This window comes from Oenanthe melanoleuca, chromosome 7 (assembly GCF_029582105.1).
Source record: "Oenanthe melanoleuca isolate GR-GAL-2019-014 chromosome 7, OMel1.0, whole genome shotgun sequence".
Taxonomy (NCBI): Eukaryota; Metazoa; Chordata; class Aves; order Passeriformes; family Muscicapidae; genus Oenanthe; species Oenanthe melanoleuca.
In genome coordinates, this window is record NC_079341.1 from 30,743,430 (window position 1) to 30,760,236 (window position 16,807).

The window sequence follows — 16,807 nt, forward strand, 5'->3', positions numbered from 1 at the left end:
TGAACTCAGTAGATCTATAGTAGCAACAGCCAGTTTTCAGTGACTTCTTTTAACTTAGAAGTGCACATGATGTGAAGTAAACTTTTGCTAAGCCTCCTCATTCCCTTAGTGCTCATTTAACTCTGTAAGCCCCCCATGAACATCTGCAGCTTTGCCCTTCCAGTTATTTACTCACCTGTGCTTTAAATGAGAAAACTGTTCAGTATCAGCCTGGTTGGTAGTTGCTGTATGATGTAACTACAGGTATCTCAATTACTATGTAATACTCTGTTTCCAGTAATGCAAACGCTTGTAATTACTTGAATAAGTTTTATTTAAACTATGAATACTTTTTTTACACTTAAGGAATATTTAAATGGAAACCTGATTGCATTTTCTGCTATATCTTAGTGTAAGTCAAGGCCTGTGTACAAAATCCAAAGCTGTCTTATCCCTCCTGACTTGGTTATTTTTCTACATTCTGGATGTAACTTCTTGTTACAAACTTCTGCATTGTTGAATATTTTCTATCCTTTTATAGTCTGTTTCCTTTCCATCTCAGTGCTACTCCTGGGTCTGATTTGTAACCAATGTAATCTGCATTATATACTGTTCTAAACTAGAGCCTAGGCAGACTCGTGAAATAGCAGGAAATTGTCTTTGTCTTTGAAGCACTACAGTACTTTCTTTTTGTGTCTGTTAAAATAATTGTGCCAGGAAATGCATCTTATACAGCCACTCTGGATAAGCAATATATTGTACTGTAAATATAGCAGTTGCTGTCATAACCTGGAGTTAAAATGTCTGGATGGTTACTAGTGCCTGTCTAATATACCTTGGAAAAGAGCATAGGCCTTCCTCCTATGGTGCTGTTACAAAAAAACTATTACGTGTTTTGATTCTGGGAAATTTTGAAATATGGTGGACAAAATGTTCCTATGTTACATTGAGATCCAAACTGTGGGTTTTGGTTTCTCTGTAAAGGATGCCCATAAAACTCATGGGCTTTGGATTTCAATGTAATTGTAAATAGGTAAAACTGTCTATGTGTTTGTGTCTGAAACTGAATTCCATGTGGTGATGGAGAGGGAGGGAGAGGGGATGCAATCAGGTGCCACTAGTTTTTGCTGACTGAAACCCACTGTAAATTAGTGAATGGTGTGAATTGCAGCCTGGCTGAGGTGTTGGAAATGAATGAAAACTATTGGGATTAGCATCAGCCTCACGTGAATGACTGAATAAATGCAATAAAAGGCTCATAGTCAATACTATTACTTTGTTCATCACTACTACAGATTTTTTGTTATAAATTTGAGTACATTAATTATGTAATTTGTAAAATGTAGTGGAGACCATGCTACAACACTATTAAAAAGCTTTCCTTTTTGTGAGATGAGGTTTGTAGAATAGTGAGATTCTTTCATATGTTGAATGATGGGAATGCTGGGGTGATGTATCTCACTGTGAGCTGGTACTTGGCTACTTGCATAACATGGCAGTTCTGTATATTCTTTTGGCTAACTGTAAATATAAATGTTTCATAATAGCTTAGTTGAATTTTTGAGGTACAGCTGTTTGTGTGAGATTAGAAAAAAGTTTATTTCTAAGAACTTGTAAAAAAAAAAAGTATTTTCAATAAAATTCCCTACCTCACCTCTATTGTGCAGAAATGATCCCATTTTCCTGTTTAATTTTCCCAACTTCATTAGTAAACTCTAAAATCCCCTTTCAGTTCTTGGCAAAACATTGCTAGTTGTCATCAAATCACTCAAAATATGGAATGCTGGAAAGTCTGAAGTCTTATTGTTTCCTTCATTTCCATTACATTGATCAGGTGTTTGGTAACCTGATTTGCTGAAAAGCAAATTCCAGACATTTTGTGCAATCTTAAGCTGCTCCTTGTCTCTACCTTGGGGGCAGAGCCTGTGCACAATAGTAACAGTGTGTAGTGCCTGGCCAGCTGTGGTGGTGGAGGGGTTTTTCAGTATTATTTCTCTTTCTAGCAGTGAGGAGGTGGGTGACAGTGCTACACCATGCATTCCTCCTAAGACCAACGAGGTAGGGTTCCCAATCTTTGTTTTGCAGGGAAGGTGACTGGACAAATACTTTGCTTTTTTTAATTTTATGTAAATGCACATAAGCATAATCAGTTCTAAAAATTAATGTATTGAGCCTTGGAAGTTATGCTAGACTGAACTAACAAGTTAATTCTCTGAAAGGCTTAACTTCTTACACCTTAAAGAGATAATTAGTGCCAGGAGTCTTCTCTCCCAAAACTACTGGGAATGACTGTTTCTCTGGCTTCTGAAGTGAATATAACAAATCCAAACAAAATTTATAACCTTGAAACTCAATCTTGGGTTTGATTATCCTATATTCCTGCACTTGTAACAGCAACATTGGTGTTGCCACAGGTCAGACATTGTGTTCTTTGACAGCACCTCTAAAATTCCTGAGCTGTCCCATGGTGCAGGTCCCTGTGGGAAGGGAAAAAGAGGGGAAAAAAGGCACTGGAGTGTGTTCTGGGGACCCTTCCTTGGGAGAAGTCTGGTTCTTTGCCTGTGTGCCAGATCCAGAGGTTTGGTAGGACTGGTGTAGAAATGGCATTGGTTTCCACTGAGCTTTGTGGAACAACACTAAATTTGAACCCAGATAATCTCAAGAGACTCTTGTGTTTTCAGGGACCAGGCTGTGCCTCCTTGGAAAGAGAGGTAGATGTGTGTATTTTTCGATGAAAATTTTTATATCCAACTGCTGGTAGTAGTTCCAAGAGCAGTGTAACGTAGCTGGGTTGGCCTGCCTGTGGCCCCTCCTGAGACGGGAGCCGTGGCTCTGTTACCGTGTGAGAGAAACACTGGTGCCCCTGCAGTCATACCTGGGCAGGGCTGCAGCTTCAGCTGCTGAGATTTAAGCCCCAAATCTCGAGGAAGCCTGCAGTCACAGCAAGTGCTTGGCAGGCTGGATGCACTGTAATGGGTCCTTACTGGTTTTAGAAAGGAAAGCTGTAGTCTTTCTTTAAACCAGCAAGACTTGACCTGCTCCAACACTACAAATAATGAAGCCAAGTGTGACCCTGCTCATTGAATTGCTCAGTCTCATTTAAAAAGCCAGTTTTCAGGATTTCACACCCTTCCCCTTGGATACCTGTAATTAGGCACCTGGATTTTGGTGTGAAAATCTCTGATGTCCTCAAGTAAGAAATATGCAAATTTAGATTTGTTTGTAGACTGCTCCACCAGAGCGGCTCAGCCAAGCGACCCAAGGCTCCCCAGCCTAACACAGGGCTTGGTTTAGCTGTGCTGGGCCCCAAGCTCTGCTGCCAGCACAGCTCTGATTAAACTGAAACACCTTTGTTGCAAGTGCTGGCCTTAAGCTGCCACCTCATTCTTGAAGTCTGGTTAAACAAAAGCAAAAATGTGCTTTCACATTTTGAATAAAAACCCAGGTTCAAGTTTTACAAACCTCTAATGACTATTTTCATGTAATTAACTGGATTAATTGTGACAAATTGCAAATAACTGGTAACCTTAATATTGGAGAACTCTAACGAGATGTTGGTTTTGCTTATAAGATGTGCATAAGAAGGGGGGTTTGTAATGCTGACCTTTTTTAAGTTTATTACATATTCTAGAGCATTCCCATTCTTTCCTTGCTTATGACTCTCATCTCAGTTTCATTTCATGCTAAATAAACCCTCATATTTACTTTGCAGCTTTGTTGAAGACTCTACCTTAATCTGAGAAGAATTAGTACACATCGTGGAATTATGTTCATCCCACTAGAGCTCGCATGCCCGGGCTCCTGCCTTTACTCTGCAAGGTAATTTAATGTGAAGATACTTTAACATGATGTTGCCATGGATGTCTGGCATGAGCACCAACCAATATTCCTCAAAAAAGGACTGTTAACTGCTTGAACTTTGAAGATTACTGTGATGTTAGGATTTCTCTTATACTGGCATAATGTTCTGTCATTGTTACGTGACATTATACCTACAGAAACTATTAATAAAGAATTTTGCTAGAAATACTGATTTCTCTTTGCTTTTATGAAGTCTAGACTTAATTCTCTGAAGTCAAGCTGCTGGACTAAAAGTTTGAAAGCTATTTAAGATGTTTAGCACTCTGAGGAAATTTGGTTTTATATAAAACATAGAACTTCATTCTTTCCCATTTGTAAAACACAAATGTTTATGTTACTGCTGGCACTGAAATCAGGGTCTTGGCTTCTTGAGAGCTCAGCTCTGAACAGTTGTAGGGCTGAGTTTTACTGCCTTTCTTCGTGAGCCTGGGTGCTCACAAAGGCTAAAGATTTACCCCATATTGATAGGAAGAAGCCTTAACAAAAGGACATTCTAAATAGTAATACCTGCTTTTTTTGCTTTATTAATACTTAAGAATGCTTTTTAGATTTTATTTAATTTTGTGCAGTTAATAGTAGCTAGTTCTACTAAATGTAAAGATCATTGGAGTGCAGAGGAGCTCTGTTCCATGTCATCCAGTCACAGACAGTGCTCACTCAAGTGGTCAGAGAAACACTTCAGGTTTTCAGTGAGTATCAGCACCCCAGGGGACAGCAAGGAAGTCAGCCAGACTCTGCAGTGCTAGCAGTGACAGGACAAGGGACAATGGGACAACAAGACAGTCTTCAAACATAAAATCATTTCTACCATGTCAGGGGTTAAAGGCTGGAGCATGTTGCCTGGAGTGGCTGTGAAATCTCTATCCATAGTCATACTCAAAGCCAGTGGGACAAAGGCCTGCTTCAGTCAGCCCCACTCTGAGCAGTGGGGCTGGACCAGAGCATCTCCAGAGCCTCTTCCAACCTCAGCCTTCTGGGACCTGAAAGTGCCCCAAATATGCACTATTTCATTTTAAAAAAGGCAGTCCCATGGTTTAGATCATTATCTCTTGCATTATCAGCAGAGTATCTTATGGAGACACAGGGCCTCAGGAACACAGGGCTGATCTATGTACGTAAAAAACTTATTCACCAGCTAAAACCTGAAGTGCCCAAGCAGTTAAACAAAAGGGCCCATCTGACTGAATAAAAGCCTGAGTACATTTTATGCCAGTAGATGGTCTGAGGTTCCTGTGGGATCATCATACTCATTACTCATCTCCAGGTCAGTGTTACCTGCTGAGCTCTCTGCCCATAGCTTGTGCTCCATGGGATTTTACAGACATTCCAGCTTACCTGGCCTGCTGCATGCCAGTGATGGTGACTTTATTTTTCCTTTAAGTCTGTCCAAATACAACACAACGTGGCCTTGTGCTCACAGTGAAGGACAGGCATTGCAGATCAGGTAACTCTTTAATCACTGCTGCCTAATAACAGACACCTTGAACACACCTGCTCTCCAGTATTTCTGCTGTCATGTTAAAGTCCAGTTCCTTCTGGTCTTTTTTTCACAAGTGCAAGTCTTTTCCATGGAAAATACCTGCTCATTTGGCAAGAGTTTTGAAAAATTCACCGTCTTCCTTTCACAAAGGGATGGTCCAGCAACTGCAGAGCAGAAGGCCGTTCGTGTTGATCTCTGCATTGAAGGTTTCACAAATCAGTATATAAAATGAATGTGTATGCTGTGATGTAATTGTAAAAACCTAATTGAAACATTAGCATTTTTATTATTATTTTTTCTCCATTCACTACTCATTTTTAAGGGTTTTTGTGATAAAGCTGATAGAAAGGAAGGAAGGCTTGAAGGGAAAAGACTGTTGGAATTTATGTACTATAAAACTGAAATATTTTATTATTAAAGAAATCATTACTTATTCCCCTGAATTCCTTGCAAATCTTTGAATAATTCTGCTTACTTGGCTATTTCAGGTGCACCAAAAATATATTTAAGAAAGGTGATAATTATCTGTTGGAGCCTGTCAATCAGGTTGTCCTGTCATCTCTAGCCAATATCATGCACTTTAAGAAGGCCATGGCTATGTTTAAAACAAAACAAACACCACAAAAATGCTTATAATGTGTGAATGCTAGTGGTTTGGGGTTTTACAGAAACAACTTGATGTATGTGTTGTTTCCTGGACTGGCATGCTAATTTCCTGGACTGATAATAGATTTTTCTACTGCATAAGACAAGAATTAAATGAAAGCTCCTCCATTTAAAATACTGTTCTTAAAACAACTTGTCTGATATAGACCAAACTCAAACAATACTGCAACAGCAAAGCATAGCAAAAAAATTTATCAAACATTTTGTCCAAAACTCAACGGTGCCATGTTTCTGCATGAAAATTACAGTGAAAGTAAATGATGAGTATAAGGCCTACAAAAAGAATCTGTGAGGGCTTTTTAATACCATTATAAACAGCAAAGCTCTTTTCTATATATTTTTACCTAAAGGCTTTCCTGAAATGCTGAAAAGCCTATGCATTTACTAGAATATGTACCACAACCTAAGCTCCCACAAGCCACGTCCAGCATACAAAGCACCTGCATTTTCCCTTTCATTCTCCATTCAAGGCTCCATACCTGGTTAGGCAGGCCTGCACAAACTCCACGGCAGCGCTGGAGAAGCGGTCGGGCAGGGCCGGCATCAGCCCCCCACGGGCCCCGATGTAGAACATGGCTGCCACCCTGTCCATGGAAGCCAGAGGGGGTTTGCCCGTTGCCATCTCGAACACGGTGCAGCCAAGGCTCCAGATGTCAGATTTCCTGCCGTAGCCAGAGTCATTGATGACCTCTGGAGCCATCCAGTAGGGAGTGCCGTGCACAGAGCGGAGCAGCTCGCCGCGGGTGCCGCTCAGGCTGGCCCAGGCCAGGCGCCTGGCACAGCCAAAGTCAATCAGCTTTATGACCCCGTTGGGCATCAGCATCACGTTATTGCCTTTGATGTCTCTGTGCACCACACAGTTGGCATGTAAATATGCAACCCCTTGGAGAATTTGTTTGGTGTATTTACACAGGACAACTTCTGGCAATGGACCGAAGCGATTCACAATACTGGAAATGGAGCCACCAGGAACAAACTCCATGAATATGCTTAAAATGTTGTCTTCCAGGCAAGTTCCTAAATAAGTCACAATATTTACATGCTTCAATGTCTTCAAAAGAACAACTTCCTCATGGAACTTCTGATACTCCTTTTGTGTAGTGAGTTGATCTGATGTATCCAGAACCACCTGTTTTACAGCTATTAATTGTCCCTGGCTTGTCAGACCGCAGTACACCTACAGTGAAACCAGCACTTATCAAAGCAAGATACAAGATAAAACTTGAATATTTACTTATTTTAAATAGAATCTTTGTTTTTGTCATGTTTCATGTGTCACTGTATGATTCAAATTATTTAACCATTTGTTGAATAGGACAACAGCTATTTTTGAGATAAGGTATAGCTCAATGACAACCAGCACATCTCAATATATTCAGACATTAACTTTACCGTGCCATAGGCTCCCTTTCCAAGGACTTCTCCTCTTGTCCACATGATGGGATTTTTGGTAGCTGAACTGCTTCCTGGTAATTTAGTAGATTCATCAAGGTTTAGAAGGCCATTTCCTTCATTTGAAGCCAAAAAGGCTTTACTGTAACTCTGCTTGAAAGATGATGGTCATTGTGGCGAGAAAGCAGAGAGGAAAAGACAGGCATCATTTGGTTTCCCCTTTATTTATAAGGAGTAGTTTTTCCTGGCATGACTTTGCTTTATAGATATAAATTGCCCAGGTCATTGATAGAATTGCTATACTAGGTAAAACTATATAAATATTTTCAAGTAGACAGCAGCAGCGGGGCAGCAGCAGCAGGGCAGAAGCAAGCGCGCAGCAAGCAGTAGCAAGCCAGCAGCAGCCGGGCAGCCGAGCAAGCCAAGCAGCACAGCCCCGGGGCACCACCCCCCCGGGGGGGGAAAGGGCACCGGCGGCAGCTCCATGCAGACAGAGAGGTGTGGGGGCGGGAGAGGAGCAGACACAACACCAACCCAGGACAATATCACAACAGTGTACAACCAGAAGGTTACAGCATGACATCTTCCATTGACACCAAGACAGAGAGCACTGAAAAGAGCAGGATACACTCTCTTTTTTGGTCTTATAGGTACAGTTTGCCAAGCTGAAGGGTGAATATCGCTACCATCACTCTCTAAGTAATACATGTAACACAATTCTGATGAAAATAACTGATGACTTCCCAGGAAGAAGAGACTGCTTCTGAAAGATGGGAAATAATTACCCCATCTAGCCATGGATCTCCCTGAGAACAGAGCTATAATTGGCACTTGCATCTGCAGAAGCACAAGGGAGTGTATCAATATGTAGTGAAAGACATATCCTTATACATTTGTAATTAAAATAGACAAAGAGCTAAAAGGATCAAGGAAAAACACCTTAGCAGGTGAAGGCATGCAGCTGACTTGGGGGCCAAAATCTGAGCCTTCTGAGCTCCAAGTTTTGATTAAGCATTAATTAAAAAGGATAAGTCTGTCTGATAAACCAATACTTGTGATTCATAACTATAAAAGTATCTGGTTGCACTCAGAGATTCAAAGTAATTGCTCTTCTGGATATATAAGACTATTTGTAATGTCTTTTCATATTCCTTAGCTGTCCAGATCTCCAGCTCTCACCTTGTCCAAAACTTTTCAATACAAGCTCTTCAATGAAAACAGCCTATTCTCTTTATTCACCACAATTTCTCAATTTATGTCAGCTTTGACAGCTATTCCTGTCATGCCCTAGTACCTCCTGGCTTGTGTCCTGACATGCAGCCTCTAACAGAGATATATTCAACAGAGCTTGGAAGAATTAATGGGAAGCTGGCCCCAGGAAAAAAGACCTGATAAATCTCTTTAATAAGAACATATTTCCCATTTTTCATCCAAACTTGTGTGAAATATTGTAGTTATCCAGGCCACAACAAAATATCACTCAAATTATTTAGCACATTACAAGAAGAAATTACTTTTACCTTCTCTGGAGCACTATTGATTATTGCTCCATCTCCATTCATCATATTTTCCTCTTCTTCACTCTGTGTGTTTTGTATTTTAGAACATGTATTTTTTGTTCTTGAAGAGTTGGTGTCTTTTTCTTCAAGCATCAGCAATTCTTTGGCCAGACAACAAAGCAACTCATCAGTCACATCCTTAGTATCTGACCAGGAAGAAATGTTTTGACTTGTCTGGAAACTGAGGCTTTTGGCATTTCTTGTCCAAATCACTGAAGGTTGAGTCAATTCATCTGCCAAACCACTGTTTTGAGGTGTGTTTGCCCAACTGCGATCTAATATTTCTGTAGGGAGCTGACATTCCAGTCTATCTGAAAAGGGCAATTCACATTTATGGACAGACTTGGAGTCCTGGTGTGATTCCAGACCTTTACCACCATCCATATCCCCCCTGCACTGGGACACACAGGTGTTCTGCTCTGCTGTTACCAGCCTGCCACTTGGAGCAACACACCCTCTGCAGTCTTTATCACTGAACTGAAGGAGAGCCTGGCTGCAGGCAGCAGCTCTCTGATGGCTGGAATTATCCTGGCTGTCTGACTCTAAAGAAACTTCTTTAATAGTTGATAGGTTTGAATGCATAAACATTTCATTTTGCTTAGCCGACTGTGAAAGATCTTCTAAAAATGTGAGCTGATGATCCGTGTCTCCATGAAACAATGTTGTACTACTTGAGGTGTGTGTTTGAAAATCCAAGTCAGAAGCTGTTCCATTATCTTGCTCTGTGTTGTTGTCACTCAACTTGGTCCTTCTGTCCTTTGTGATTAAATCTTTCTGCTTTTGTTTAGCGCCAGATATGGCTTTCTTTGGCTTGGAAAGTGTTTTCTTTTGAGTGTTTCTGACTCTGCTGCTTTTTCCCCCTTTACTGCAGGTAGATCTGCAGGTGCAGCTCCCTGGTGGAGCAGAATAAACACCTTTATAAAACCTGTCCTTGTATTGATCAAGGTCTCGCATGCGGGAATAGACAGGAGTTCCAAACATTTCATAAATACCTGGGCCTTGGTCATCTGAGTTTATTATTTTGAACATGTCAGTATATTTCAGATCTACAAAATCTGAAGCAGAGGGCAAATGTGGCAGACAAAGTGGAGTAACATGTTTTTTTAAGACAGCTGAATTTTTGCAGCTACAGGAACAACTTTGCTTTTTAATTTTCTGAGCACTATGAGCAACATGGCCTTTGTCTCCTTGAGTGGTTTTTTTTTGACACTTCATGGAAGTCTCAGATTTCATGTTTGTCAGTTCCAAAGATGAAAAAATCTGACTCTTGGCATTTGATTTCATGGTAGCCTCATCAGAAGCAATTAGTTCTTCAGATACTTTTATCTTGTTATTAATTTCAGATTTTGATGAATATTTATTTCTATTCATCTTCACTTTATTTCTGTCATTTTCTTTGTGCGCAAGAACATTGAGGCTCTGAGTAACATGAGGAGGCAAGGTACAGACAACACTCTTTTTTGTGGCAGGTTGTTCAGCAATGTGAGGTTCCCTGGCTGGCTCTTGTTCAGTGAGTGTAACATGAGCAATAAGCTCACTTTGGTCCTCTGAAGTTGATTCTGACTTTGCTTCTTTTTCTGTTTCAGATTCAGAGAGACAGACTTGATTTTCAGACTGTTTTCCACAGGGACCTTGAACTTCTACTCTGGGAATTACTGCAGCTACAGAATTATCTTCTAAGGCTTGACAGGCCTCTATCATTTCATTTTTACAGGAAGAATCTAAATCCTGATTGTAAAGCACAAAGTTGGCACTCTCAACATCTTCCTGTGGTTTATAATCCAGCATCCTCTCTGTCGCATCTTCTTCTTCCAGAAGAGTGCTACAGCAATTCTCTGCTCTGTTTTGCTTATTGCCAGCTCTTGAGGTATGGCTGTTGCTGGACACTGTAAATGTTGTCTGGGCTGTAAACATGCCACAGTTCACCAGAGCACTGCTTGTGCTCACGTGAGGATGACTCTCATGCCAGAACCTGGCTTGGCTCAGAAGATCAATGTTCTCACAAATCACTGAACACTGGAACTTTGCCTGGTTTTTCTTCTCAATGGGAATTGCTACATCAGCTTCCCTCCATTTTAAATGGCTTTGGATTTCTTCCATCTTGTTGTTGGGGTACTTATCATAGATATTAATGCTGAAGTAGTACAGGTCCTTCACTGGAGTGAACTTATCAGAAATTGTGGCCACGATCAATTCTGATGACTTTTCACCATGCCTGTTTAATAAGTTGTCTGACAGACACTGATAAAATTTAGTAACTGGTTTTATAGGTTGAGGAATAGAGTTCATAATATTGAAAATATTTTTGATGTTGCTGCTTTCATTGAAAATATCATCCTTTACAGGAGCAAGATGAATTGTTCTTACAGGCTGACATGCCAGTGGTGGCAAATGAAACTGTAATTTCCATAAAAAAACATTAATAATGTGCTACACGACAGATACATCTAAAAACTGACCACTAAAAACCAAGCAGTCTTAGAAAAAAATTAGAAAATTATTATTCTTTTATATATTCCTAGATTAAACCTATTATGAAGTATAATATCAGACTCCTGAGAAAATACATTATTTTTCTTACAGTAATTGCATAAATTTTCTCAGATCCAGAACCATTCCTAAGTATTTCTCAGTACAGAAAGTGGGATCTTTTGCTTTAAGGCACAAGTCATTCTCCATTATTTAAAACCAATACATTTTGTCCACATGTACAAATCCTCTTGTCAGTTATGAATTCTGTCTTATGGCACTTCACATGTTTGCTACAGGAATTCAAAGGCTGGGCAGTGGCTTCATGTGCCAGAGTTCCTCTCTCCTCTGAATGAGAGCACCATTCTAATGCTGATATTTGAAATCTTTTTATGTAACCCTCCAATGTGTGCTGACACCATTAATTATATTCCAAATGGAACTAGAGCTCATGTAAGCCATTTTTCAAAAGGAAAACTAGACCATTATAACAGAATGTTATTGCATCCCTGGAGAAAACAACTCTAACAAATAATTTATAGACTTTAAGATACATTATATTAAATCTAAACATATAAATCCATAAACCATGTTAAGTGGCCACAGATTTAGCTCATGGTTTTAGGTACACTGGAAGACAGCGCAGTTTGCACTTGATTTGCAGTGGCATGAAATGGATAAAGGCAGCTGCCACAGAAGTCTGTTGGATCAGGGATGTGTTTTACTGTTCCTCTCTTCTCCCCATCACATTTGTTGAAAGGTATCATGTATATTTGAAGGAGTACAGATCAGAGAAACTGAGTACTTTGTTTGGACTATTCAGATGAACAGTGAGAATGATTTTCTGAAAATAGTATTTCTGTTCTTTATTTTATAGGAAATGAATATTTTTATGCAAATGAATGCAATAGAAATAATCACACAGTCATCTGCTCTGAGTGCTCATTTGCATGTCTATATTCAACATCAGTTTGCAATCTGCAGGAAATTTTTGTTTTCCTTCCAAGGACAAACTGAGGTTTGAACATGCCAGGAAAAGTAATGTGTTGGTTTGAAATTCACAGTTCTGAAGGCTTTGTCCAGTCTGCACAACATTAATATGAATGCTCAGTTTATCCCAAAGGATACACCTCCAGAAACAACCAGAGCCCAAGAGATGAAATAAAGCTGCATTAAATCACACCAAGGTCAGCTAAATTACTTTTCTTATATATTTCCTTCAATTTGAAATGTTTGGGGTTTTTTTCTATAACCCTTTTTATAATCCCGTGTCAGAACTCTTGCTCCTACTTCTATACTTCTCTTCACTTTTTTTCCTGTGATCAGTTGTATTCTGTGATGGACTCACTAAAGTTTACATCTGATTCAATGAGCTGAGTCTTTTCTACAAAAGGCCATTCATCAATATACATGAAGGCCAAATTATCTTTTTTTCTAATACAGTATATTTGAAGTGGTGTGAAGTACTGAGATGTAAAATTGTGAGCCTGTTTCTAGGTACAAAAGTTTTGTCTACTCCTATTTACACTTTTCACAAAATCTCATGTCAAGTATATTTAATTCTAAAAGACTTTTTTATTTGCTAACACAATAAATTGCATCAATCCTCAAATATCAAGACTATTTTAGAATTCAGCTTCAATTTTAAATTACCATTTAAAAGAAGTGTTGGGGTTTTTGGCAAAACTAGACATCTAATTTAACATTTAGGATGCACATTATAATTAATTTGCATATTTCTAAAACTTTTATATCTTTTTGAACTTTCAACCTTTTATCTCCAGAAGACCCTGATGTAACATCTTACTGATTTGTTGATATACACCTCAAGATTTCTGACACACATATACATAAAATAAATGTAAAAATATTTCACATTCTTAAAAAAAAAAAACTAAAAGAAAAACAAACCACCTGAGACTAAGCAAACTACCTACACTACTTTTGTATTTTTACTTTTAAGATTTTGAAAGCATATAAATATTTTGCCAGTGATCATTTTATAGATAATGTCCCCTTACCTCAGATTTCTTGTTCCTGGCTTTTATCATTGTTACATTTAACCCTTAAAAAATGAAAACAAATGAAATATTAATTTGATGTTCTTAAACAGACTACAGTTCACATTTATAAATTATTTTCAAATTGTAGCGTTCAGAGGATCAAGGATCTGTCTCTGGTTGCAGAACTGCTATAAATCTGCAGAGCAGAAAATAGTTGTAGGTTGAAATTTAATTGTGATACCGAATTTCACAATTGCATTTTCCATAGAAAACTATAAAATACTATAATTTTAAAATATTTTTACACTAATAATTTAAAGAAATACTTCTCAATTGCAGATGTTTTCTAACTACAGTATGTAGCTAATTAATATTGCCAGTATGACAGATATTATCACTCCAGGTACAGAGAATTACTCTCCACATTTGTGGCTCAGTTTCACTACACAGAGTACCAGAAATGGTGAAGTTTGTCTTTGCTTCTCTTTATCTCCTTCGTTCTGCAAACACACACAAACTTATAATTAAAAAAGCGGGTTTACAAGGCTGCAGTCTTTCTGAAGACAGCAAAAGACATAAAGGCAATATGATAACCAATATATAATTTCATAAAAAATTTGTGACTTTTGAAATTGAACTTACTTTGCTGTATTTGTGCTTTTATTATCTGGAAAGTATCTAAATCCAAAAATGATGTTGAAATGTTAGATTCTGGGAATGAGTTCCGTAACAGAAAGCTGAAGTCTAAGCCACATCCCATATTCTCTTTCTTTGAGAAGAAAGGTAAAGAAGTGTGATGTCTCCTGGGTAATGCTATCTGACTTTCACTTGGAAAACAGGCCACTTGTTGGTCTGGCCGTGCACTGGATGTTGGTGCAATTTGGCTAAAAAGCAAAACAAAAATAACCAAAATACAGAGCAAAAATAAGTGGAAGGAGCCAGTTCAAGCAATCATATGGCTGGTGAATAATGTGACCAAGAGGTTTGTGAGATCTCAGAATGCCAAAGTATCTTTTCTTTATTTATCTGTGACATTGTGGCTCTCCCTGGAAATAGCAGACTGCAATGCAGAGACTGACTAAGAGTGAGAATGAATGACAAACAATGTTAACCAAGCAACAAGAGAAATGTAGAAACATATTGTTCACCTTCCCCTTCTCGACAAAAATTGATTGCTTCCAGTGTGTGGTTTTTATGAATCATCAGGAGAGTGTGTCAGAAGAATTCTGAAGACCAGATGTGCCTTTGTTATTTACAAAATATGCTATGGCCTGCCTGAAAAAAACAGAGGCTGTGTGGACAAGCCTGTTTTCTGAAGAATGAAAAATGTGGAAAAAGATAAATACTGTGACTGAAAAGAGGTACAAAAGTACAGTCTAAGTTAATCTTAAAGCTGTATGCAAGATAATTGTCTGTGTTTAATAAGTCAAATAACCACATTTTTTGTATTTGTTTTTTTATTGCACCAAATAATTTGTTCACCTAATGCAATATCCTGCCTCCAGCATTGGCCAATAATTGACATTGGGAAGAGATAAACACTACACAACATACAGAGCTGTATATAATGTCTAGGAAATATTTTTCTTATTCAGACTATAACCTTCTTTATTCCCATTTGTGCATACCCAAGAGCCAGTTAAATACTGATACTTCATACCTGTTTTTTCTTAGGGCTTTGTCTGACTGATGCATTTCTTCCATTATATTGTCTGCATTCTGAAAAGCAACAGCACTTCCACAACCTGCAGTAATACATCAATATTAGCATAAAGGCAGTTTAATTCCAGTAATACATGGCAAATGCAATTATTTTGGGGCATTAAAATACTATTATAAAGAAGTACAGAGAGTAACTATAAAGGAAAAGAAACAAGAGCAAGTTACATTTGACTAATTTTTGTAATTTATTGAAATGTGAATGCATAACTTTGAATTATTTTTAGTTCTTTGGTATGTTTATTAATTCAATGTACTATAAAAGCAAAGAACATATTTAAAAAGCCAGTTACTGCTCCTATCTCAGGAGAACATAAATAGAAGACAAATATTGATAGAAACTCTGCGGAAGTAGAATATTTAAAAATATGAAAAAACAAACCAAATCTCAGGCCTTTACAAAGGTGGAAAGTAACTGAGTTTGATTTAGAACTTTTTGATGGTTGCTAAGTTTTGGCAAATAGCCAGAATTCAAGTTGTAGTTTTCCAGCTACATTTTACACTTCAAACACATAATACACTTGAGTTAGACTACCTTTTTTGCTTCTCTTCTTGTTTTGTTGGTTGTCAGACACACTGTCCTTAAATGTATTAATGCCCAGAAACCTGAAAACTCTTAACTGATTTCCAATGTGCATATACAAAGCATTACATTATATTTCATTATTTAAGAGACAAAAGTAGGGCAAAAAAGTGCAGACTCGTAAAGAAGAAACATGAGACAGTTAAGCCAAAGGATTGGGAGTTTTGAAATTCTAGAAAGCTAATTTTTAGAAGAAAATTAATCCCAATTAACAGTTTTGACGGATTTGGGAGTCTTCCTGAAAAATATAGTGAACTTCAGTTTTTCAAGTGACAAGAATACAAATCAAAGACAGTGAAATTATCTAGAGAGGCAGCTATAGAAGCCAGGACTCTTTATGTCTCATGCTAAAGGCCAGATAATCCATTACAGTGTTCATCCCTTCATGTTCGCCTGTTAAGAGCCAGATAGTGAGCTTCTACGAACTTCCAAAATTTTTCTGGATACACAAAAAACACCCCGTCAAAATAATAACTGAGAATGTTCTGTAAAAAGACAGCATCTTACAAATCTTACCCGGTTCTTCAGCAGCGAAAAGTGAAAGAGGCACAGCAGCCCAAAGAGAAGTTACAGAGCATTTTCGACTCGCAGCTGCCTTCCTTTACCGGCCAGCGAGGAATTCGACGGCAATTACCCACACTTTGATGTTCTTTTCGGCTGTTTGGCTGCGTTCGGAGCACAGGAGCCGTTCCCGAGGCAGGCTCCTCTGCAGGGCTGCTGAGTTTACACGAGGTCGCCCAGGTAACCCCCTCACCCCGGGGAATTTGGCTTGCAGGAGTTTAATTCAAAGAGCAGCAGTGACCTATGAAAACAAACACAGCCGAGCTAAACCGCAGCACTTTTGGCTCTAATCACAAATTCTCTAAGCACACAAACCCTGTCTTGCGTTTACCTCCGTTTATGCTTTTAGTACCTGCTATGTTTCCACGTCATTTTTACTTCGCGCTCAGTCCCCTCACGAGTATTTGTAATCTCCTTTCTAGCCGCAAATTTTAAGGATACTTCCTCTTATTTTTTTAAGTAGCAGAGTGTGCTAAGGGGCAAAACAGGATAAAAGAGATATAGTGGGCTCAAATTGAGTTAAAAGGGTATTTAA

General features: G+C 38.6%; 2 protein-coding genes across 3 annotated transcripts in view; one reads left to right on the forward strand and one right to left on the reverse strand.

Moving 5' to 3' along the window:
• The window catches only part of CCNT2 (cyclin T2), a 25,840-nt gene extending 21,828 nt beyond the window's left edge, over positions 1-4,012 (forward strand). For both annotated transcript variants that reach the window (XM_056496007.1, XM_056496010.1), the window contains exon 10: positions 3,692-4,012. Coding sequence is in view for 1 of the 2 variants with exons in the window: in XM_056496010.1 (XP_056351985.1) it covers positions 3,692-3,714 (23 nt within the window). In the remaining variant the exon portion in view is untranslated. The remainder of the gene's footprint in view (positions 1-3,691) is intronic.
• Positions 4,013-4,192: 180 nt separating this feature from the next.
• Positions 4,193-16,644, reverse strand: MAP3K19 (mitogen-activated protein kinase kinase kinase 19). Its single transcript, XM_056496896.1, has 9 exons — positions 16,625-16,644; positions 16,228-16,310; positions 15,070-15,154; positions 14,052-14,293; positions 13,428-13,471; positions 8,899-11,334; positions 7,379-7,531; positions 6,466-7,163; positions 4,193-5,515 (listed from the first exon to the last, which is right to left on the reverse strand). Exons 1-9 carry the CDS (start codon positions 16,642-16,644, stop codon positions 5,449-5,451), a joined length of 3,828 nt encoding a protein of 1,275 aa, XP_056352871.1. The 3' UTR covers positions 4,193-5,448.
• Between the last annotated feature and the right edge of the window lie 163 nt (positions 16,645-16,807).

Bases quoted from the DNA above. Each gene is read 5' to 3' on its own strand.
- MAP3K19 (XM_056496896.1), bottom strand. From the start codon at position 16,644: ATGACGTGGAAACATAGCAG. The intron at 16,311-16,624 runs GTACTAAAAGCA...TGGCCGGTAAAG, and splicing joins ATGACGTGGAAACATAGCAG to GAAGGCAGCTGCGAGTCGAA. The intron at 14,294-15,069 runs GTATGAAGTATC...TTTGCTTTTTAG, and splicing joins AAAGCCCTAAGAAAAAACAG to CCAAATTGCACCAACATCCA.